The sequence below is a fragment of the Pleurodeles waltl genome, chromosome 3_1, assembly GCF_031143425.1.
Source record: "Pleurodeles waltl isolate 20211129_DDA chromosome 3_1, aPleWal1.hap1.20221129, whole genome shotgun sequence".
Lineage (NCBI taxonomy): Eukaryota > Metazoa > Chordata > Amphibia > Caudata > Salamandridae > Pleurodeles > Pleurodeles waltl.
Window position 1 is genome coordinate 1784891484 of NC_090440.1, and position 25511 is coordinate 1784916994.

Genomic DNA, 25511 nt, shown 5'->3' on the forward strand with positions numbered 1-25511 from the left:
ATAAAAACCTATTGGCTGGATTTGTCTCTGAGTGTGTGTACCTCATTTATTGTCTATGTGTATGTACAACAAATGCTTAACACTACTCCTTGGATAAGCCTACTGCTCGACCACACTACCACAAAATAGAGCATTAGTATTATCTATTTTTACCACTATTTTACCTCTAAGGGGAACCCTTGGACTCTGTGCATGCTATTCCTTACTTTGAAATAGCACATACAGAGCCAACTTCCTACATTGGTGGATCAGCGGTGGGGTACAAGACTTTGCATTTGCTGGACTACTCAGCCAATACCTGATCACACGACAAATTCCAAAATTGTCATTAGAAATTGATTTTTGCAATTTGAAAAGTTTTCTAAATTCTTAAAAGACCTGCTAGGGCCTTGTGTTAGATCCTGTTTAGCATTTCTTTTAGAGTTTAAAAGTCTGTTAAAAGTTTGAATTAGATTCTAGAATCAGTTTTAGTTTCTTAAAAAGTATTCCAACTTTTAGAAGCATAATGTCTAGCACAGATGTGAATGTGGTGGAACTCGACACCACACCTTACCTCCATCTACAGATGAGAGAGCTAAGGTCACTCTGTAAACTAAAGAAAATAACAATGGGCCCCAAACCTACCAAAATACAGCTCCAGGAGCTTTTGGCAGAGTTTGAAAAGGCCAACCCCTCTGAGGGTGGCAACTCAGAGGAAGAGGATAGTGACTTGGAGGACAATTCCCCCCTACCAGTCCTATCTAGGGAGAACAGGGTCCCTCAAACCCTGACTCCAAAAATAATAGTCAGAGATGCTGGTTCCCTCACAGGAGAGACCAACACCTCTGAAATCACTGAGGATAACCCCAGTGAAGAGGACATCCAGTTAGCCAGGATGGCCAAAAGATTGGCTTTGGAAAGACAGATCCTAGCCATAGAGAGGGAAAGACAAGAGATGGGCCTAGGACCCATCAATGGTGGCAGCAACTTAAATAGGGTCAGAGATTCTCCTGACATGTTGAAAATCCCTAAAGGGATTGTAACTAAATATGAAGATGGTGATGACATCACCAAATGGTTCACAGCTTTTGAGAGGGCTTGTGTAACCAGAAAAGTGAACAGATCTCACTGGGGTGCTCTCCTTTGGGAAATGTTCACAGGAAAGTGTAGGGATAGACTCCTCACACTCTCTGGACAAGATGCAGAATCTTATGACCTCATGAAGGGTACCCTGATTGAGGGCTTTGGATTCTCCACTGAGGAGTACAGGATTAGGTTCAGGGGGGCTCAAAAATCCTCGAGCCAGACCTGGGTTGACTTTGTTGACTACTCAGTGAAAACACTAGATGGTTGGATTCAAGGCAGTGGTGTAAGTAATTATGATGGGCTGTACAATTTATTTGTGAAAGAACACCTGTTAAGTAATTGTTTCAATGATAAACTGCATCAGCATCTGGTAGACCTAGGACCAATTTCTCCCCAAGAATTGGGAAAGAAGGCGGACCATTGGGTCAAGACAAGGGTGTCCAAGACTTCAACAGGGGGTGACCAAAAGAAAGGGGTCACAAAGACTCCCCAGCAGAAGGGTGATGAGACAACCAAAACTAAAAATAGTAAAGAGTCTTCTACAGGCCCCCAAAAACCTGCACAGGAGGGTGGGCCCAGAGCCTCTTCACAAAACAATGGGTACAAGGGTAAAAACTTTGATCCCAAAAAGGCCTGGTGTCATAGCTGTAAACAGCATGGACACCAAACTGGAGACAAGGCCTGTCCCAAGAAAGGTTCCACTCCAAACTCCCATCCAGGTAACACTGGTATGGCTAGTCTCCAAGTGGGATCAACAGTGTGCCCAGAGCAAATCAGGGTCCACACTGAAGCTACTCTAGTTTCTGAGGGTGGGGTGGATTTAGCCACACTAGCTGTCTGGCCGCCTAACATGCAAAAATACAGACAGCAACTCTTAATTAATGGGACTAGAATAGAGGGCCTGAGGGATACAGGTGCCAGTGTCACCATGGTGACAGAGAAACTGGTTTCCCCTGGCCAATACCTGACTGGAAAAACTTACACAGTCACCAACGCTGACAATCAGAGAAAAGTACATCCCATGGCAATGGTTACTTTAGAATGGGGAGGGGTCAATGGCCTGAAACAGGTGGTGGTCTCCTCAAATATCCCAGTGGACTGTCTGCTTGGAAATGACCTGGAGTCCTCAGCATGGGCTGAGGTAGAGCTAAAAACCCATGCAGCAATGCTGGGTATCCCTGAACTGGTGTGTGTGAAAACGAGAGCACAATGCAAGGCACAGGGTGAAAAAGTAGAGCTGGAGTCTGGAAAAATGGCCCAGCCTACCAAGAGAACAGGAAAGTCAGTTGGGAAACCAACTGCAACACAGCAAAAGAAAGGGAACCTCTCTTCTCAGGAAGAAGTTCTGCCCTCTGAGGGAACTGAGCCTTTGGAGCTTGAACCTTATCAGGTTGAGCTCTTAGGCCCAGGGGGACCCTCAAGGGAAGAGCTGTGTAAGGGACAAGAAACCTGTCCCTCTCTTGAAGGCCTTAGGCAGCAAGCTGCTGAAGAGTCCAAAGGCAAGAAAAATGGAACACATAGGGTCTATTGGGAAGATGGGCTCCTGTACACTGAGGCCAGAGACCCCAAACCTGGTGCCACTAGGAGAGTGGTAGTGCCTCAGCTGTTCAGAGAGTTCATCCTAACATTGGCCCATGACATTCCCCTTGCTGGACATTTGGGACAAACCAAGACGTGGGAGAGGTTAGTCAACCACTTCTACTGGCCCAATATGTCCAACATGGTTAAGGAGTTTTGCCTCTCCTGCCCCACCTGTCAAGCCAGTGGTAAGACAGGTGGGCATCCAAAGGCCCCCCTCATTCCACTTCCAGTGGTGGGGGTGCCCTTTGAAAGAGTGGGTGTGGACATAGTTGGTCCACTGGAACCTCCCACAGCCTCAGGAAATATGTATATCCTGGTAGTAGTGGATCATGCTACCAGGTATCCTGAAGCTATTCCCCTTAGGTCGACTACTGCCCCTGCAGTAGCCAAGGCCCTCATTGGTATCTTTACCAGGGTGGGTTTCCCTAAGGAGGTGGTGTCTGACAGAGGTACCAACTTCATGTCAGCATACCTAAAGCACATGTGGAATGAGTGTGGAGTGACTTATAAATTCACTACACCTTACCATCCACAAACTAATGGCTTAGTTGAGAGATTCAACAAGACATTAAAAGGCATGATCATGGGGCTCCCAGAAAAACTCAAAAGGAGATGGGATGTCCTCCTGCCATGTCTGCTTTTCGCTTACAGGGAGGTACCACAGAAGGGAGTAGGGTTCTCACCCTTTGAACTTCTGTTTGGTCATCCTGTAAGGGGACCACTTGCCCTTGTTAAAGAAGGCTGGGAGAGACCTCTCCATGAGCCTAAACAGGACATAGTGGACTATGTACTTGGCCTTCGCTCTAGAATGGCAGAGTACATGGAAAAGGCAACCAAAAACCTTGAGGCCAGCCAACAGCTCCAGAAGTTTTGGTATGACCAAAAGGCTGCACTGGTTGAGTTCCAACCAGGGCAGAAAGTCTGGGTTCTGGAGCCTGTGGCTCCCAGGGCACTCCAGGACAAATGGAGTGGCCCTTACCCAGTACTAGAGAGGAAGAGTCAGGTCACCTACTTGGTGGACCTGGGCACAAGCAGGAGCCCCAAAAGGGTGATCCATGTAAACCGCCTTAAGCTCTTCCACGACAGGGCTGATGTCAATCTGTTGATGGTAACAGATGAGGATCAGGAGGCAGAGAGTGAACCTCTCCCTGATCTTCTGTCATCAGACCCAAAAGATGGTACAGTAGATGGAGTGATCTACTCAGACACCCTCTCTGGCCAACAGCAAGCTGATTGTAGGAGAGTCCTACAACAGTTTCCTGAACTCTTCTCCTTAACCCCTGGTCAGACACACCTGTGTACCCATGATGTGGACACAGGAGACAGCATGCCTGTCAAGAACAAAATCTTTAGACAGTCTGACCATGTTAAGGAAAGCATCAAGGTGGAAGTCCACAAGATGCTGGAATTGGGAGTCATTGAGCGCTCTGACAGCCCCTGGGCTAGCCCAGTGGTCTTAGTCCCCAAACCTCACACCACAGATGGAAAGAAAGAGATGAGGTTTTGTGTGGACTACAGAGGGCTCAATTCTATCACCAAGACAGATGCTCATCCAATTCCAAGAGCTGATGAGCTCATTGATAAATTAGGTGCTGCCAAATTCCTAAGTACCTTTGACTTGACAGCAGGGTACTGGCAAATAAAAATGGCACCTGGAGCAAAAGAAAAGACAGCATTCTCCACACCTGATGGGCATTATCAGTTTACTGTTATGCCCTTTGGTTTAAAGAATGCCCCTGCCACCTTCCAAAGGTTGGTGAATCAAGTCCTTGCTGGCTTGGAGTCCTTTAGCACAGCTTATCTTGATGATATTGCTGTCTTTAGCTCCACCTGGCAGGATCACCTGGTCCACCTGAGGAAGGTTTTGAAGGCTCTGCAATCTGCAGGCCTCTCTATCAAGGCATCCAAATGCCAGATAGGGCAGGGAACTGTGGTTTATTTGGGACACCTTGTAGGTGGAGGCCAAGTTCAGCCACTCCAACCCAAGATCCAGACTATTCTGGACTGGGTAGCTCCAAAAACCCAGACTCAAGTCAGGGCATTCCTTGGCTTGACTGGGTACTACAGGAGGTTTGTGAAGGGATATGGATCCATTGTGACAGCCCTCACTGAGCTCACCTCCAAGAAAATGCCCAAGAAAGTGAACTGGACTGTGGACTGCCAACAGGCCTTTGACACCCTGAAACAGGCAATGTGCTCAGCACCAGTTCTCAAAGCTCCAGATTATTCTAAGCAGTTCATTGTGCAGACTGATGCCTCTGAACATGGGATAGGGGCAGTTTTGTCCCAAACAAATGATGATGGCCTTGACCAGCCTGTTGCTTTCATTAGCAGGAGGTTACTCCCCAGGGAGCAGCGTTGGAGTGCCATTGAGAGGGAGGCCTTTGCTGTGGTTTGGTCCCTGAAGAAGCTGAGACCATACCTCTTTGGGACTCACTTCCTAGTTCAAACCGACCACAGACCTCTCAAATGGCTGATGCAAATGAAAGGTGAAAATCCTAAACTGTTGAGGTGGTCCATCTCCCTACAGGGAATGGACTTTATAGTGGAACACAGACCTGGGACTGCCCATGCCAATGCAGATGGCCTTTCCAGGTTCTTCCACTTAGAAAATGAAGACTCTCTTGGGAAAGGTTAGTCTCATCCTCTTTCGTTTGGGGGGGGTTTGTGTAAGGAAATGCCTCCTTGGCATGGTTGCCCCCTGACTTTTTGCCTTTGCTGATGCTATGTTTACAATTGAAAGTGTGCTGAGGCCTGCTAACCAGGCCCCAGCACCAGTGTTCTTTCCCTAACCTGTACTTTTGTATCCACAATTGGCAGACCCTGGCATCCAGATAAGTCCCTTGTAACTGGTACTTCTAGTACCAAGGGCCCTGATGCCAAGGAAGGTCTCTAAGGGATGCAGCATGTCTTATGCCACCCTGGAGACCTCTCACTCAGCACAGACACACCGCTTGCCAGCTTGTGTGTGCTAGTGAGGACAAAACGAGTAAGTCGACATGGCACTCCCCTCAGGGTGCCATGCCAGCCTCTCACTGCCTATGCAGTATAGGTAAGACACCCCTCTAGCAGGCCTTACAGCCCTAAGGCAGGGTGCACTATACCATAGGTGAGGGTACCAGTGCATGAGCATGGTACCCCTACAGTGTCTAAACAAAACCTTAGACATTGTAAGTGCAGGGTAGCCATAAGAGTATATGGTCTGGGAGTCTGTCAAACACGAACTCCACAGCACCATAATGGCTACACTGAAAACTGGGAAGTTTGGTATCAAACTTCTCAGCACAATAAATGCACACTGATGCCAGTGTACATTTTATTGTAAAATACACCACAGAGGGCACCTTAGAGGTGCCCCCTGAAACTTAACCGACTATCTGTGTAGGCTGACTAGTTCTAGCAGCCTGCCACAAACCGAGACATGTTGCTGGCCCCATGGGGAGAGTGCCTTTGTCACTCTGAGGCCAGTAACAAAGCCTGCACTGGGTGGAGATGCTAACACCTCTCCCAGGCAGGAATTGTCACACCTGGCGGTGAGCCTCAAAGGCTCACCTCCTTTGTGCCAACCCAGCAGGACACTCCAGCTAGTGGAGTTGCCCGCCCCCTCCGGCCAGGCCCCACTTTTGGCGGCAAGGCCGGAGAAAATAATGAGAATAACAAGGAGGAGTCACTGGCCAGTCAGGACAGCCCCTAAGGTGTCCTGAGCTGAGGTGACTCTAACTTTTAGAAATCCTCCATCTTGCAGATGGAGGATTCCCCCAATAGGGTTAGGATTGTGACCCCCTCCCCTTGGGAGGAGGCACAAAGAGGGTGTACCCACCCTCAGGGCTAGTAGCCATTGGCTACTAACCCCCCAGACCTAAACACGCCCTTAAATTTAGTATTTAAGGGCTACCCCGAACCCTAGAAAATTAGATTCCTGCAACTACAAGAAGAAGGACTGCCTAGCTGAAACCCCTGCAGCGGAAGACCAGAAGACGACAACTGCCTTGGCTCCAGAAACTCACCGGCCTGTCTCCTGCCTTCCAAAGATCCTGCTCCAGCGACGCCTTCCAAAGGGACCAGCGACCTCGACATCCTCTGAGGACTGCCCCTGCTTCGAAAAGACAAGAAACTCCCGAGGACAGCGGACCTGCTCCAAGAAAAGCTGCAACTTTGTTTCCAGCAGCTTTAAAGAACCCTGCAAGCTCCCCGCAAGAAGCGTGAGACTTGCAACACTGCACCCGGCGACCCCGACTCGGCTGGTGGCGATCCAACACCTCAGGAGGGACCCCAGGACTACTCTGATACTGTGAGTACCAAAACCTGTCCCCCCTGAGCCCCCACAGCGCCGCCTGCAGAGGGAATCCCGAGGCTTCCCCTGACCGCGACTCTTTGAATCTAAAGTCCCGACGCCTGGGAGAGACCCTGCACCCGCAGCCCCCAGGACCTGAAGGACCGGACTTTCACTGGAGAAGCGACCCCCAGGAGTCCCTCTCCCTTGCCCAAGTGGAGGTTTCCCCGAGGAACCCCCCCCTTGCCTGCCTGCAGCGCTGAAGAGATCCCGAGATCTCTCATAGACTAACATTGCGAACCCGACGCTTGTTTCTACACTGCACCCGGCCGCCCCCGCGCCGCTGAGGGTGAAATTTCTGTGTGGACTTGTGTCCCCCCCGGTGCCCTACAAAACCCCCCTGGTCTGCCCTCCGAAGACGCGGGTACTTACCTGCAAGCAGACCGGAACCGGGGCACCCCCTTCTCTCCATTCTAGCCTATGTGTTTTGGGCACCACTTTGAACTCTGCACCTGACCGGCCCTGAGCTGCTGGTGTGGTGACTTTGGGGTTGCTCTGAACCCCCAACGGTGGGCTACCTTGGACCAAGAACTGAACCCTGTAAGTGTCTTACTTACCTGGTAAAACTAACAAATACTTACCTCCCCTAGGAACTGTGAAAATTGCACTAAGTGTCCACTTTTAAAACAGCTATTTGTGAATAACTTGAAAAGTATACATGCAATTTTGATGATTTGAAGTTCCTAAAGTACTTACCTGCAATACCTTTCGAATGAGCTATTACATGTAGAATTTGAACCTGTGGTTCTTAAAATAAACTAAGAAAAGATATTTTTCTATATAAAAACCTATTGGCTGGATTTGTCTCTGAGTGTGTGTACCTCATTTATTGTCTATGTGTATGTACAACAAATGCTTAACACTACTCCTTGGATAAGCCTACTGCTCGACCACACTACCACAAAATAGAGCATTAGTATTATCTATTTTTACCACTATTTTACCTCTAAGGGGAACCCTTGGACTCTGTGCATGCTATTCCTTACTTTGAAATAGCACATACAGAGCCAACTTCCTACAAAGGCAATCAGAAGTAGCACTCTTATAGACCTCATTGAACAAAATTACTCCATGACACTGATAGCAACACCCCGGAAGCCAAGACATAAACAGATAGAAATGTGGTAATTACAAGATGGAAAATAAAAGAAGGCCTCCTCTATTTGTTAGCAGGAGCTCAAACAACATCCTGACCATCATTAGTATGTCTCCAGCCTTCCAACAATTAACAAAAGAAGTGGAGATATATTTCTTCCAAGAAAATTGCTTACCCACACTATAGGGCTGCACAATCCTTCTCCTGCACATGATCCTGCGAAATCTCATAGGGCATGTAGGAAGTTGGCTCTGTATGCACTGTTTCAAAGTAAGGAATAGTATGCACAGAGTCCAAGGGTTCCCCTTAGAGGTAAGATAGTGGCAAAAAGAGATAATACTAATGCTCTATTTTGTGGTAGTGTGGTCGAGCAGTAGGCTTATCAAAGGAGTAGTGTTAAGCATTTGTTGTACACACACAGGCAATAAATGAGGAACACACACTCCGAGACAATTCCAGGCCAATAGGTTTTTGTATAGAAAAATATATTTTCTTAGTTTATTTTAAGAACCACAGGTTCAAATTTTACATGTAATACTTTAAATGAAAGGTATTGCAGGTAGGTACTTTAGGAACTTTGAATAATCAAAATAGCATACACCGTTTTCATATAAATCACATATAGCTATTTTAAAAGTAGACACTTCGTGCAATTTTCAACAGTTCCTGGGGGGAGTAAGAGTTAGTTAGTCTTTGCAGGTAAGTAAACCACCTACGGGGTTCAAGTTTGGGTCCAAGGTAGCCCACCGTTGGGGGTTCAGAGCAACCCCAAAGTTACCACACCAGCAGCTCAGGGCCGGTCAGGTGCAGAGGTCAAAGTGGTGCCCAAAACGCATAGGCTTCAATGGAGAAGGGGGTGCCCCGGTTCCAGTCTGCCAGCAGGTAAGTACCCGCGTCTTTGGAGGGCTGACCAGGGGGGTTTTGTGGGGCACCGGGGGGTGGGGGGGGGACACAAGTTAGCACAGAAAGTACACCCTCAGCAGCACGGGGGCGGCCGGGTGCAGTGTGCAAACACACGTCGGGATTCCACTGGAAATCAAGGGGAGACCAAGGGGTCTCTAAAGCGATGCAGGCAAGGGGGGGTGTAGCCACCACCTGGGCAAGGGAGAGGGCCTCCTGGGGGTCACTCCTGCACTAGAGTTCCGATCTTTCAGGTCCTGGGGGCTGCGGGTGCAGAGTCTTTACCAGGCGTTGGGATCTGGGAGTCAGGCAGTCGCGGTCAGGGGGAGCCTCGGGATTCCCTCTGCAGGCGTCGCTGTGGGGGCTCGGGGGGGGACAACTTTGGCTACTCACGGTCTCGCAGTCGCCGGGGAGTCCTCCCTGAAGTGTTGTTTCTCCACAAGTCGAGCCGGGGGCGTCGGGTGCAGAGTAGCAAGTCTCACGCTTCCGCCGGGAAACGCAATTGTTTTAAAGTTGCTCCTTTGAAACAAAGTTGCAGTCTTTGGTGAACAGGGCCGCTGTCCTCTGGAGTTTCTTGGTCCTTCTAGAGCAGGGCAGTCCTCTGAGGATTCAGAGGTCGCTGGTCCCTGGGGAAAGCGTCGCTGGAGCAGTGTCTTTAGAAGGGGGGGGGAGACAGGCCGGTAGAGCTGGGGCCAAAGCAGTTGGTGTCTCCGTCTTCTCTGCAGGGTTTTTCAGCTTAGCAGTCCTCTTCTTCTTAGGTTGCAGGAATCTGAGTTCCTAGGTTCTGGGGAGCCCTTAAATACTAAATTTAAGGGCGTGTTTAGGTCTGGGGGGTTAGTAGCCAATGGCTACTAGCCCTGAGGGTGGGTACACCCTCTTTGTGCCTCCTCCCAAGGGGAGGGGGTCACATTCCTATCCCTGTTGGGGGAATCCTCCATCTGCAAGATGGAGAATTTCTAAGTCAGTCACCTCAGCTCAGGACACCTTAGGGGCTGTCCTGACTGGCCAGTGACTCCTTGTTATTCTCATTATCTCCTCCGACCTTTCTGCCAAAAGTGGGGCCGTGGCCGGAGGGGGCGGGCAACTCCACTAGCTAGAGTGCCCTGTGGTGCTGTAACAAAGGGGGTGAGCCTTTGAGGCTCACCGCCAGGTGTTACAGTTCCTGCAGGGGGAGGTGTGAAGCACCTTCACCCAGTACAGGCTTTGTTGCTAGCTACAGAGTGACAAAGGCACTCTCACCATGTGGCCAGCAACATGTCTCGAGTGTGGCAGGCTGCTAGAACCAGTCAGCCTACACGGGTCGTTGGTTAAGGTTTCAGGGCGCACCTCTAAGGTGCCCTCTGTGGTGTATGTTACAATAAAATGTACACTGGAATCAGTGTGCATTTATTGTGCTGAGAAGTTTGATACCAAACTTCCCAGTTTTCAGTGTAGCCATTATGGTGCTGTGGAGTTCGTGTTTGACAGACTCCCAGGCCATATACTCTTATGGCTACCCTGCACTTACAATGTCTAAGGTTTGGCTTAGACACTGTAGGGGCACAGTGCTCATGCACTGGTGCCCTCACCTATGGTATAGTGCACCCTGCCTTAGGGCTGTAAGGCCTGCTAGAGGGGTGACTTATCTGTACTGCATAGGCAGTGTGAGGCTGGCATGGCACCCTGAGGGGAGTGCCATGTCGACTTACTCGTTTTGTCTTCACCAGCACACACAAGCTGGCAAGCAGTGTGTCTGTGCTGAGTGAGGGGGTCCCCAGGGTGGCATAAGACATGCTGCAGCCCTTAGAGACCTTCCCTGGCATCAGGGCCCTTGGTACCAGGGGTACCAGTTACAAGGGACTTACCTGGATGCCAGGGTGTGCCAATTGTGAAACAAAAGTACAGGTTAGGGAAAGAACACTGGTGCTGGGGCCTGGTTAGCAGGCCTCCGCACACTTTCAAATCAAAACTTAGCATCAGCAAAGGCAAAAATTCAGGGGGTAACCATGCCAAGGAGGCATTTCCTTACAGGGCACACATGGTTTGTTCAGCACTGTTTTACTTCTCAGCTAGGTTAGCATTATGCAAATATTAGCACATACACACTAGACATCTACTGAGCGGTAAATTTCTTAGACTCCCATGGTCTGTGTTTTCCACGTAAGTGAACTTGTGCCAGGATGGCAGTGTTTATCTGTTTCCATCACTGTTTCATTGTCCACCTCCATTTGTCTACATTCCCCTGTTGGTATCCTGTTCAGTGTATTGGCCTCCTGTAAGGAAATGCCTCCTTGGCATGGTTGCCCCCTGACTTTTTGCCTTTGCTGATGCTATGTTTACAATTGAAAGTGTGCTGAGGCCTGCTAACCAGGCCCCAGCACCAGTGTTCTTTCCCTAACCTGTACTTTTGTATCCACAATTGGCAGACCCTGGCATCCAGATAAGTCCCTTGTAACTGGTACTCCTAGTACCAAGGGCCCTGATGCCAAGGAAGGTCTCTAAGGGCTGCAGCATGTCTTATGCCACCCTGGAGACCTCTCACTCAGCACAGGCACACTGCTTGCCAGCTTGTGTGTGCTAGTGAGGACAAAACGAGTAAGTCGACATGGCACTCCCCTCAGGGTGCCATGTCAGCCTCTCACTGCCTATGCAGTATAGGTAAGACACCCCTCTAGCAGGCCTTACAGCCCTAAGGCAGGGTGCACTATACCATAGGTGAGGGTACCAGTGCATGAGCATGGTACCCCTACAGTGTCTAAACAAAACCTTAGACATTGTAAGTGCAGGGTAGCCATAAGAGTATATGGTCTGGGAGTCTGTTTTACACGGACTCCACAGCACCATAATGGCTACACTGAAAACTGGGAAGTTTGGTATCAAACTTCTCAGCACAATAAATGCACACTGATGCCAGTGTACATTTTATTGTAAAATACACCACAGAGGGCACCTTAGAGGTGCCCCCTGAAACTTAACCGACTATCTGTGTAGGCTGACTAGTTTTAGCAGCCTGCCACAAACCGAGACATGTTGCTGGCCCCATGGGGAGAGTGCCTTTGTCACTCTGAGGCCAGTAACAAAGCCTGCACTGGGTGGAGATGCTAACACCTCCCCCAGGCAGGAATTGTCACACCTGGCGGTGAGCCTCAAAGGCTCACCTCCTTTGTGCCAACCCAGCAGGACACTCCAGCTAGTGGAGTTGCCCGCCCCCTCCGGCCAGGCCCCACTTTTGGCGGCAAGGCCGGAGAAAATAATGAGAAAAACAAGGAGGAGTCACTGGCCAGTCAGGACAGCCCCTAAGGTGTCCTGAGCTGAAGTGACTCTAACTTTTAGAAATCCTCCATCTTGCAGATGGAGGATTCCCCCAATAGGGTTAGGATTGTGACCCCCTCCCCTTGGGAGGAGGCACAAAGAGGGTGTACCCACCCTCAGGGCTAGTAGCCATTGGCTACTAACCCCCCAGACCTAAAACACGCCCTTAAATTTAGTATTTAAGGGCTACCCTGAACCCTAGAAAATTAGATTCCTGCAACTACAAGAAGAAGGACTGCCCAGCTGAAAACCCCTGCAGCGGAAGACCAGAAGACGACAACTGCCTTGGCTCCAGAAACTCACCGGCCTGTCTCCTGCCTTCCAAAGATCCTGCTCCAGCGACGCCTTCCAAAGGGACCAGCGACCTCGACATCCTCTGAGGACTGCCCTTGCTTCGAAAAGACAAGAAACTCCCGAGGACAGCGGACCTGCTCCAAGAAAAGCTGCAACTTTGTTTCCAGCAGCTTTAAAGAACCCTGCAAGCTCCCCGCAAGAAGCGTGAGACTTGCAACACTGCACCCGGCGACCCCGACTCGGCTGGTGGCGATCCAACACCTCAGGAGGGACCCCAGGACTACTCTAAGACTGTGAGTACAAAAACCTGTCCCCCCTGAACCCCCACAGCGCCGCCTGCAGAGGGAATCCCGAGGCTTCCCCTGACCGCGACTCTTTGAATCCAAAGTCCCGACACCTGGGAGAGACCCTGCACCCGCAGCCCCCAGGACCTGAAGGACCGGACTTTCACTGGAGGAGTGACCCCCAGGAGTCCCTCTCCCTTGACCAAGTGGAGGTTTCCCCGAGGAACCCCCCCCTTGCCTGCCTGCAGCGCTGAAGAGATCCCTAGATCTCCCATTGACTTCCATTACAAACCCGACGCTTGTTTCTACACTGCACCCGGCCGCCCCCGCGCTGCTGAGGGTGAAATTTCTGTGTGGGCTTGTGTCCCCCCCGGTGCCCTACAAAACCCCCCTGGTCTGCCCTCCGAAGACGCGGGTACTTACCTGCAAGCAGACCGGAACCGGGGCACCCCCTTCTCTCCATTCTAGCCTATGTGTTTTGGGCACCACTTTGAACTCTGCACCTGACCGGCCCTGAGCTGCTGGTGTGGTGACTTTGGGGTTGCTCTGAACCCCCAACGGTGGGCTACCTTGGACCAAGAACTAAGCCCTGTAAGTGTCTTACTTACCTGGTTAACCTAACAAATACTTACCTCCCCTAGGAACTGTGAAAACTGCACTAAGTGTCCACTTTTAAAACAGCTATTTGTGAATAACTTGAAAAGTATACATGCAATTTTGATGATTTGAAGTTCCTAAAGTACTTACCTGCAATACCTTTCGAATGAGATATTACATGTAGAATTTGAACCTGTGGTTCTTAAAATAAACTAAGAAAAGATATTTTTCTATATAAAAACCTATTGGCTGGATTTGTCTCTGAGTGTGTGTACCTCATTTATTGTCTATGTGTATGTACAACAAATGCTTAACACTACTCCTTGGATAAGCCTACTGCTCGACCACACTACCACAAAATAGAGCATTAGTATTATCTATTTTTACCACTATTTTACCTCTAAGGGGAACCCTTGGACTCTGTGCATGCTATTCCTTACTTTGAAATAGCACATACAGAGCCAACTTCCTACACCTCCCCACAGGCCAGTGTGTCACTTTCCCGCTTTTCAGAATGTCTGTCTCCCACATGTCTCAGTTTCATTGTTAAGAGTTATTGCCCCTGTGTTGGCATCTGTGTTCAGTTGTCAGCATCTGCATGCCAGACGACGTCTAACGCTAAATACCATATCATCAATGTCCCTGTGTCACGGCAGTTTGTGTCCACTGCTTGTAAATTACTAAGATTGTCACCATAGTAGAATTTCATTGTCAATCTCCCAGTGCCAGTGCTCCAGGATCATTGTTTGTCAGTGTAAGTGCAAGTGGTGTGCTTTTTTTGTTTTTAACCCCCTCAGAGCTGCAATGTTATAGAAGGGGCGCACATACTTGTGCTGCTCCTGCTGTAATACAGATAGTGCCGGCAGCTGGATTTGCATTGTATTAATAGGATGAAAACAAATCGGGACAGTTTACTTGGAGATGTGCAAATGATAAATGTTTTCTGAAACCCAATTTTCAGATTATTAACACGCTATAAATGTCCGTAAATTACAGTGCGCTACCACATCATGCCTAAGTAATATATTTATTACAAGTGAGTGTTTAAACAAACTGAGAAAGACTCCTGTCCTGATTTAAGAGGGAAGTCCTGGATCATTGTGTACACTATGTGTGGGCTGTATTCTTATTATACATGGAGCAAATGTTCGGTCTATTTAATCAGACAAAATAGGTTTCTTTGTACAGCAATAATGCTGAAATCACATATTTGAATGTGTACTCATGTGAGAATGAAGAAAAAGGCGACTTTGTAAGTTAAAATATTTGCCTGGGATCACACAATTTGATACCTGTTAGCCTGTCAAGTACATTACAGTAAAGTTGAGTAGATTATTCAAGTTACTCAGCCTGCGCATTTCTAGTAAAAACTTTCTGATTTAATATGTTTACTCAATTTATAATGTATCAATTTGACTACTTAATGATTATTATTTTTTTTTTTTCCCACAGAGATCTTGTGCATAGACAAACGGCCAGTGCAGTTGTTCAACACATGTCACTTGGTGTCTACGGGTTTGGCTGTGAAGATTCTCTTAATCACCTGTTGAATTATGTCTGGCCAAATGTTTTTGAAACCTCTCCTCATGTAATCCAAGCAGTTATGGGTGCTCTTGAAGGCCTTAGAGTTGCTATTGGACCATGCAGAATGTTGCAGTATTGTTTGCAGGTATATTGGAAATTTCATTTTATAAGTCCCCTTATTTCTATTCACTTACATTGCAGGTATATATAAAGAACTTTGGTTTAGAAAAAATCTAATGTAAGACCTTGTGTTTTTAGGTCCATGAAGATAACAAACTTGGCTGGGAAACTCAACTTTGTGATACAAGATTCATATTCTTAAACAGAAATGCAAAAATTATTGCATGTGTCCCAAGCAGTAATCATGTTTTCTTCATGTCAGCAAATGCATTGGTTACAGTCTTGCTAATGCTTTCTAGCTATTTAAATGTCCATTGATAGGGGATCAAGAGTAAGCGTGCTGGGAACTTCATCAAATATATATAGTTTTTTTCCCAAAATGCAACTATCATTAATTTATAATCCCTCACCAGGCTGGCATTCAATATTCTTAGCATCATACACTGTTTTGCTGTTTGTGATCAGTCTTTCCTTATGACACTTTATACAGTGTAAACGTGTTCGATGGCGTGTTTGGCTGTAGATACACATGCTTTGAATACGTCTGCCATCTAGTGTTGGGCTCAGAGTGTTGCAAGTTGTTTATGTTAGAAGAATCTTTTTGAGTCACAAGATTGAGAGAAGCCTCCTCCCGGTGACAGTGCACATTTTTAGGAGGCTGGCCTGGCTTGTAGTGGGTACCAGAGGTACTTACACCTTGTGCCAGATCCAGTTATCCCTTATTAGTGTAGAAGAGGTGTTCCTAGCAGCTTAGGCTGATAGAAGGTAGCTATGGCAAAGCAGCTTAGGCTGAACTAGGAGACATGTAAAGCTCCTACTATACCACTGGTGTCATATGCACAATATCACAGGAAAACACAATACACAGATATACTAAAAATAAAGGTACATTATTTTTATGACAATATGCCAGAAGTATCTCAGTGAGTACCCTCAGTATGAGGATAAGATATATACACAAGATATATGTACACAAACCAAAATTATGCAGATAATAGCAAAAGGAAGTAATGCAAGCAATGTAATATTACAGTAGATTGCAATAGGAGCACACAGGTATAGGGGCAACACAAACCATATACTCCAAAAGTGGAATGCGAACCACGAATGGACCCCAAACCTATGTGAGCTTGTAGAGGGTCGCTGGGACTGTAAGAAAACAGCGAGAGTTTGAAAAATAGCCAACCCCAAGACCCTGAAAGGTAGGTGTAAAGTGCACCTACTACCCCCAGAGAGCACAGAAGTCGTGATAGGGGGATTCTGCAGGAAGAACAAACACCAGCAATGCAACAACAGTGGATTTCCGGACCTGAGTACCTGTAAGACAAGGGGACCAAGTCCAAGAGTCGCGACAGTGTCGAGAATGGGCAGGAGCCCAAGAAATGCCAGCTGAGGGTGCAAGGAAGCTGCCACCTGTTGGAAGAAGCTTGGTGTTCTGCAAGAACGAAGAGGACTAGGAACTTCCCCTTTGGAGCATGGATGTCCCACGTCGTGAAGAAGCTTGCAGAGGTGTTCCCACGCAGAAAGACCACAAACAAGCCTTGCTAGCTGCAGGGGTCGCGGTTAGTGTTTTTGGATGCTGCTGTGGCCCAGGAGGGACCAGGGTGTCCCCGCTTGTCTGAGGAGACAGAGGGGGCGTCCAGCAGGTCAGGGAGCCCTCACAGAAGCAGGCAGCACCCGCAGAAGTACATGAACAGGCACTTAGAAGAAAAGTGAACCGGAGTCCACCCGAAGTCACAAAAGGGAGTCCCACGGCGCCGGAGGACAACTCAGAAGGTTGTGCACTGCAGGTTAGAGTGTCGGGGACCCAGGCTTGGCTGTGCACAAAGGAAATCCTGGAAGAGTGCACAGGAGCCGGAGCAGCTGCAAATCACGCAGTACCCAGCAATGCAGTATAGCGTGGTTAGGCAAGGACTTACCTCCACCAAACTTGGACTGAAGAGTCACTGGACTGTGGGAGTCACTTGGACAGAGTTGCTGAGTTCCAGTGACCACGCTCGTCGTGCTGAGAGGGGACTCAGAGGACCGGTGATGCAGTCTTTTGTTGCCTGCGGTTGCAGGGGGAAGATTCCGTCGACCCACAGGAGATTTCTTCAGAGCTCCTGGTGCAAAGAGGAGGCAGGCTACCCCCAGAGCATGCACCACCTGGAAACAGTCGAGAAAGCCGTCAGGATGAAGCGATACAAGGTTGCTAGTAGTTGTCTTGCTACTTTGTTGGGTTTTGCAGGTGTCCTGAGCAGTCAGTGGTCGATCCTTTGGCAGAGGTGAAAAGGGAGATGCAGAGGAACTCTGGTGAGCTCTTGCATTCGTTATCTGGTGAGATCCCCAAAGCAGAGACCCTAAATAGCCAGAAAAGGAGGTTTGGCTACCTAGGAAGGAGGATTGGCTACCAAGAGAGGTAAGAGCCCATCAGAAGGAGCCTCTGACGTCACCTGCTGGCACTGGCCACTCAGAGCAGTCCAGTGTGCCACAAACACCTCTGTTTCCAAGATGGCAGAGGTCTGGGACACACTGGAGGAGCTCTGGGCACCTCCCCTGGGAGGTGCAGGTCAGGGGAATGGTCACTCCCCTTTCCTTTGTCCAGTTTTGCGCCAGAGCAGGGCTGGGGGATCCCTGAACCGGTGTAGACTGGCTTATGCAGAGATGGGCACCATCTGTACCCATCAAAGCATTTCCAGAGGCTGGGGGAGGCTACTCCTCCCCAGCCTTCACACCTATTTCCAAAGGGAGAGGGTGTTACACCCTCTCTCAGAGGAAGTCCTTTGTTCTGCCTTCCTGGGCCAGGGCTGCCTGGACCCCAGGAGGGCAGAAACCTGTCTGAGGGGTTGGCAGCAGCAGCTGCAGTGGAGACCCCGGAAAGGCAGTTTGGCAGTACCCGGGTTCTATGCTAGAGACCCGGGCTGATCATGGAATTGTCCCCCCAATGCCAGAATGGCATTGGGGTGACAATTCCATGATCTTAGACATGTTACATGGCAATGTTTGGAGTTACCATTGTGACGCTGTACATAGGTAGTGACCTATGTACAGTGCACGCATATAATGGTGTCCCCGAACTCACAAAGTCCGGGGAATTTGCTCTGAACGATGTAGGGGCTCCTTGGCTAGTGCCAGGGTGCCCTCACACTAAGTAACTTTGCACCCAACCTTCACCAGGTGAAGGTTAGACATATAGGTGACTTATAAGTTACTTAAGTGCAGTGGTGAATGGCTGTGAAATAACGTGGACGTTATTTCACTCAGGCTGCACTGGCAGGCCTGTGTAAGAATTGTCAGAGCTCCCTATGGGTGGCAAAAGAAATGCTGCAGCCCATAGGGATCTCCTGAAACCCCAAAACCTTGGGTACCTCAGTACCATATACTAGGGAATTATATGGGTGTACCAGTATGCCAATGTGAATTGGTGAAATTGGTCACTAGCTTGTTAGTGACAAATTTGGAAAGCAGAGAGAGCATAACCACGGAGGTTCTGGTTAGCAGAGCCTCAGTGAGACAGTTAGTCATCACACAGGGAACACATTCAGGGCACATACTTATGAGCACTGGGGCCCTGCCTGGCAGGGTCCCAGTGACACATAGACTAAAACAACATATATACAGTGAAATATGGGGGTTACATGCCAGGCAAGATGGTACTTTCCTACAGCATTGGTATCAAGTCCATTGTTAGATTTTCTCTACACCATCGGCTTCAGACATGTTTCCTCTCGCTGCGGTATATCTCGGTCTCTTTCAAAAATGTCCCTTCTTTGGCAACGGTATAGTATTTTGATCGCGTATTTCCAAACTTAAACTAATCAATACGATTCTCAGCATCGGTGTCTGTTCAACACCCCTAGGGGCGTCCACACCCTTGTTGGGCCTAGTCCGTCAAGTGCTGTCGAAATATGCAGGGCTAATTAAACCAGCTCTGTTTAGGTTCTGTCCTCGATGCCACTCCAAGTTCCCCCACAGAGCAACACTTGGTGTGTAACTTGTGCTTGTCCCCAGAACATGAATGGAAAACCGCAACACTTGCAGGTCTTTTCGGTCTAAAAAGACATTCCAGGAACATAGAGTGCGTCAGATGGCATCAAAGACTCCAGACGACACTCCCAACATCTTCAGAGAGGAACATGCACAAGAGGAAATTGGTCACCAGGCTGACCTTGAGAGCCAGTCGATTTCAGCAGCACAATACATGAGTTCACCAGCCCCATCTTCACACACACAGACTTCTAAGCTGGTCGTTGGTCCACCAATGCCTTCGGACCATGGTTGGATCCGAAAATTACATTTGGATGCCCGCCGGCTTGGCACCGAAAATTGCCAAGACCAAGATGTCTTTGGCACCGAACAAGGACTCAGCAGCATCCCATCCAATCTTGGGATCAGATTGCGCTTTCTAATAGTCTCTGGGAATTAAAAGCCTTCACAATCAAGCTTTGGAGCCAACAACTTTGGTGCAACAAAAGGCTTCAGTTCTGAAAATCTTGGACCCAAGGACAATGGCTTCCAAAAGATTCCACTATTTCATCAGAAGGGACTTCAACAGTGGAGCCAATTTTCGAAGTAATGGTTGCTTGTCAGTGCCAGATCTATATACAAAAGGGAACTGGAAAAATAATTGCTTCTCCCCTGTTCCAGTTAAAAGAAGAATTACCTTTCAAGAATCACTGGACACTGCTCCTCCTAAAAAAAAAAAAAATCCGCAAGGATAAAGACAAGGTTCCAGATCAACCTCAGCCTTTTCCATCTCACTCTCCTGTACTTCCTCCTACTCCACCACCACCAGTCTCCTACATCTTTTATACAACCACAAGTTTCTCCACAAGGATAATCATTAGCTCATAGAGATGATTTAGGTGATGTTCCACAGGATGTAGATCCATAGGATTTAAATGATCTAGATCCCATACTCCCTAATGACCCAAATTGATATCCTGCAAGGCTTTCTCTTCCTGAGGATGCAACAGCATACAATCAGGTTATTGCAGAGGCATACCATAATGTACATATGCACACCAATCCTATCGAAGAGGATTTCCTCTTCGATACATTAACCAACACTTACAAAGAGTCAGTTCCTACCAATGCAGCCAGGTATGCTTAGACATGCCACAGAGATTTTCAAAGAACCTGTTAGGGCAATACCCAGAGGGTCAACAAAATGTACAAAGCAGCACCCTTGGATCCAGTATTTATTTAATCACAATTATCTCCTGATTCTATGGTAGTGAGTGCAGTAGGAAAGCTTGCTAATAGTCGGTCCACAGGAGATGCTCCTCCTCCTGATAAGGAGAGCAAAAAACTGGGTGCAGCAGGCAAAAGTGTAGCTCCGCAAGCTGCTAATCATTGGAGAATTGCTAATTCCCAGGCACTCCTGGCATGGTATGATGGGGCCCACTCGGACAAAATGGAGGAACTGCTCCAGTACCTTCCACAGGAACATAAAAAATTGGTCAGGAGTCTGAGGGGCAGGCCATCTCAAATAATTCAATAAGATGTGACACTGATTCAGCAGATACAGCAGCACATTGTGTAAACACCAATTTTATCATAAGAAGGCATGCTTGGCTGAGGTGCTCAGGCTCCAACCAGAAATACAACAGGCAGTTCTCAACATGCCTTTCGAAAAGAGCACTTGTTTGGCCCAGAAGTTGATACCAGCATTATCTGATACAGATTTCTAGTTGCAGATTCCTTACCTAAGAATTTCCCTAGGCGTCAGACTGGTTCTGGAGATTTTTTTTCTTCGAGCAGCACCCCTGTGTGCCGTTAGGTGGCGTTGGTCGACTCCGCAGGCGCTGTTGGCATCGTGGTTGTTGTGATGACTTATCAGTCGTATATAGGTGCCACCCTGGCACGCTGACATCAGTTCTTTTCTTTCTGCCAGCCTAAGCGCAGATCCGGAGAAGAGCTACCCCAACCATTTTTGACTTACTGCAACATTTTGACACATTTGTTTTTGACGAGTTTTGGTTTGTGTCGAGGGATGTCCCGTAAGACCGGATTTAAGCCCTGCGGCTTCTGTCACCTATTGTTCGTGATGGGTCTGCACCTCGTGTGCCTCTGGTGTTTGGAGCGCGACCACAACCTAAAGTTGTGCTCCAAGTGTCAGGCCATGAACCCGAAAGCTTTGAGGGATATGTCCCTGATGCTCATGGCAGCCTGACACTTGACTCGGCGTCGTTCCCTGCCCTGTTCGAGAGGAAGGTCAGGGGACCTTTTGCGGAGTCACCACCATTCTTCTTCGTCAAAATCATCTGGACATTCGGGTAAGAAGAAGGTGAAACGTTCTTCGCCCAGTGTAAGGAAATGGCTCCCTGTTGCAGTTACCCCCCACTTTTTGCCTGATACTGATGCTGACTTGACTGAGAAGCGTGCTAGGACCCTGCTAACCACGCCCCAGCACCAGTGTTCTTTCACCTAAAATGTACCATTGTCTCCACAATTGGAACGACCCTGGCACCCAGGTAAGTCCCTTGTAACTGGTACTCTTGGTACCAAGGTCCCTGATGCCAGGGAAGGTCTCTAAGGGCTGCAGCCTGTCTTATGCCACCCTAGGGACCCCTCACTCAGCACAAACACACTGCTTGCCAGCTTGTGTGTGCTGTTGGGGAGAAAATGACTAAGTCGACATGGCACTCCCCTCAGGGTGCCATGCCAACCTCACACTGCCTATGTAGTATAGATAAGTCACCCCTCTAGCAGGCCTTACAGCCCTAAGGCAGGGTGCACTATACCATAGGTGAGGGCATAGGTGCATGAGCACTATGCCCCTACAGTGTCTAAACAAAACCTTAGACATTCTAAGTGCAGGGTAGCCATAAGAGTATATGGTCTGGGAGTCTGTCAAAAACGATCTCCACAGCTCTATAATGGCTACACTGAATACTGGGAAGTTTGGTATCAAACTTCTCAGAATAATAAACCCACACTGATGCCAGTGTTGGATTTATTAAAAAATGCACACAGAGTGCATCTTAGAGATGCCCCCTGTATTTTACCCAATTGTTCAGTGCAGGACTGACTAGTCTGTGCCAGCCTGCTGCTGAGAGACGAGTTTCTGACCCCGTGTGGTGAGGGCCTTTGTGCTCTCTGAGGACAGAAACAAAAGCCTGCTCTGGGTGGAGGTGCTTCACACCTCCCCCTGCAGGAACTGTAACACCTAGCAGTGAGCCTCAAAGGCTCAGGCTTTGTGTTACAATGCCCCAGGGCACTCCAGCTAGTGGAGATGCCCGCCCCCTGGACACAGCCCCCACTTTTGGTGGCAAGTCCAGAGGAGATAATGAGAAAAACAAGGAGTCGTCACTGGCCAGTCAGGACAGCCCCTAAGGTGTCCTGAGCTGAGGTGACTCTGACTTTTAGAAATCCTCCATCTTGCAGATGGAGGATTCCCCCAATAGGGATAGGAATGTGCCCCCCTCCCCTCGGGAGGAGGCACAAAGAGGGTGTACCCACCCTCAGGGCTAGTAGCCATTAGCTACTAACCCCCCAGTCCTAAACACGCCCTTAAATTTAGTATTTAAGGGCTCCCCAGAACCTAGGAACTCAGATTCCTGCAACCTAAGAAGAAGAGGACTGCTAAGCTGAAAAACCCTGTAGAGAAGACGGAGACGGCAATTGCTTTGGCCCCAGCTCTACCGGCCTGTCTCCCCCCCCTTCTAAAGACACTGCTCCAGCGACGCTTTCCCCAGGGACCAGCGACCTCTGAATCCTCAGAGGACTGCCCTGCTCTAGAAGGACCAAGAACTCCAGAGGACGGCGGCCCTGTTCACCAAAGACTGCAACTTTGTAACAAAGGAGCAACTTTTAAAAAACTTGCGTTTCCCGCCGTAAGCGTGAGACTTGACACTCTGCACCAGACGCCCCCGGCTCGACTTGTGGAGAACAATCACTTCAGGGAGGACTCCCCGGCGACTGCGAGACGGTGAGTAGCCAGAGTTGCCCCCCCTGAGCCCCCACAGCGACGCCTGCAGTGGGAATCCCGAGGCTCCCCCTGACCGCGACTGCCTGCTCCTCCGATCCCGACACCTGGTAAAGACTCTGCACCCGCAGCCCCCAGGACCTGAAGGATCCGAACTCCAGTGCAGGAGTGACCCCCAGGAGGCCCTCTCCCTTGCCCAGGTGGTGGCTACCCCGAGGAGCACCAGCCCCCCCCCCTCTCTCCACCCCCCCCCCCCCCCCCCCCCCTTGCCTGCCTGCATCGCTGGAGAGACCCCTTGGTCTCCCCTTGAAACCTATTGAAAACCCGACGTGTGTTTGCACACTGCACCCGGCCGCCCCCGTGCTGCTGACGGTGTACTTTCTGTGCTCACTTGTGCCCCCCCCCCCCCGGTGCCCTACAAAACCCCCCCGGTCTGCCCTCTGAAGACGCAGGTACGTACCTGCTGGCAGACTGGAACTGGGGCACCCCCTTCTCCATTGAAGCCTATGCGTTTTGGGCACCACTTTGACCTCAGCACCTGACTGGCCCTGAGCTGCTGGTGTGGTAACTTTGGGGTTGCTCTGAACCCCCAACGGTGGGCTACCTTGGACCCAAACTTGTACCCCGTAGGTGGTTTACTTACCTGCAAAAACTAACAAACTTACCCCCCCCCCCCCCCCCCCAGGAACTGTTGAAAATTGCACTATCTAGTTTTAAAATAGCTATATGTGATTTATGTGAAAACTGTATATGCTATTTTGCGAATTCAAAGTTCCTAAAGTACTTACCTGCAATACCTTTCATTTGAAGTATTACATGTAAATCTTGAACCTGTGGTTCTTAAAATAAACTAAGAAAAGATATTTTTCTATACAAAAACCTATTGGCCTGGAATTGTCTTTGTGTGTGTGTTCCTCATTTATTGCTTGTGTATGTACAACAAATGCTTAACACTACTCCTTTGATAAGCCTACTGCTCGACCACACTACCACAAAATAGAGCATTAGTATTATCTCTTTTTGCCACTATCTTACCTCTAAGGGGAACCCTTGGACTCTGTGCATACTATCACTTACTTTGAAATAGTGCATACAGAGCCAACTTCCTACACCCAGTCGCTCACACAACGCAACGCGGGAAGAGTGGAGACATTCTAGATCTCCGTCCTCGGAGCCTCAGTCTGGGTCTGCTCTGCGCCTCCCCGATTTTTCCAGGGAGCTGGGGCTACCCCTGCCCAACTTAAGGAGTTCTATGAAGCCATGAGCCTCATTTGGGTAGCCTGACCCATCCTCTTCGCCTTTGGGCACAGGGGAGTCGGTGAGGGCCTCCTCGGGTCCCAACTCTGAAGGGCACCTCAGGATCCGCTTCCAGATCCGTCCCAGTGCCGGTCGTGCCAACGTGACCTTCCACGGCATTGGGTCAGACGTCGATGCTCCCGGCACTGATTGGGCCCACAGTCGATGTCGACCCTATACTCATTCCCAATGACCCGGAGTCGGAACGATGTCTTTCAACGTAGATTCCATTTTTCATGGGCTCTGCTGTGGATTAATATGGATATGGATATGGATACAGGGATAGTGTAGAGGGGTTGCTTGACCCCTAAGAAGACCAGCTTGAGCCTGAACTGGGTACAGGATTTGTGTGATGCCAGTGGGTTGGATACCTCCCCTGACACTGGCATGTTTTCTCCCCGTACTGTGGCTAATAAGGAGGGAGCGTCCTACTCTGTGGTGGTGAGAAGGGCGGCTGAGGTTTTGAACCTCAAGCTTCCTTCTGTGGAGGTCAGGACTAACCTCTTGACCGAAGTGCTTCAGCCTGGGGCCTCCAACTCGGAACCCCTTCTCTCCGTAAATGATGCACTTAAGGACATCCTACTGGGGACCTGGTCCAAACCCAGCACAGGGGCTCCTGTAAATAGGATGATTGCCTGCACTGAATGATTCAAATTTCTTTACCTAACATCCTATGCCTGAGAGCCTTGTCAACCAGGCTTCATCCTCCTCTGGCGCATTCCCTACCGCTCCCTCGGAAAGGGCATAAAAAAGAATGGATAATTTAGGAAAGAAGATGTTTTCTTCTGCTAGTCTTGTGCTGCGGTCTGTGAACACTGCATGCCTTTTGGGTCTCTATTCCCATACACTCTGGGATATGGTCGCCTAAGTGCTGCTAAGTTCTGGAAGAGGCCCGGAATGTTGTTTCCAAAGGCTTGACAGATGGGAGAGACGCAACCAAGTTCATGATCCGTTGTGAACTGGATACGACAGACTCACTAGGCAGATCGGTTACATTGACTGTGGCACTGACACACCTGGCTTTTCGGGGGATGTCCAGCTATCTTTGATGGACATGCCCTTTGATGGCACTCGTCTCTTCAGAGACAAGGTGGACTCTGCGCTCAAGCGCTTTTAAGGATTCCCGGGCTATGGCTCGGTCCCTTGGCCTCACAGCTGCTCCTCACCCCCCCCCCTCAGTCCGCCTCTTGCTCCTTTCATTGCTACGGAAGGGGCGCCTAG

General features: G+C 49.1%; 1 protein-coding gene across 2 annotated transcripts in view; it reads left to right on the plus strand.

Annotated features, from left to right (window-relative positions):
* SF3B1 (splicing factor 3b subunit 1) overlaps positions 1–25511 on the plus strand; it is a 457301-nt gene that overhangs the window by 357112 nt on the left and 74678 nt on the right. For both annotated transcript variants that reach the window (XM_069225830.1, XM_069225831.1), the window contains one exon: positions 14894–15110. In XM_069225830.1, the coding sequence (XP_069081931.1) occupies positions 14894–15110 (217 nt within the window). The remainder of the gene's footprint in view (positions 1–14893; positions 15111–25511) is intronic.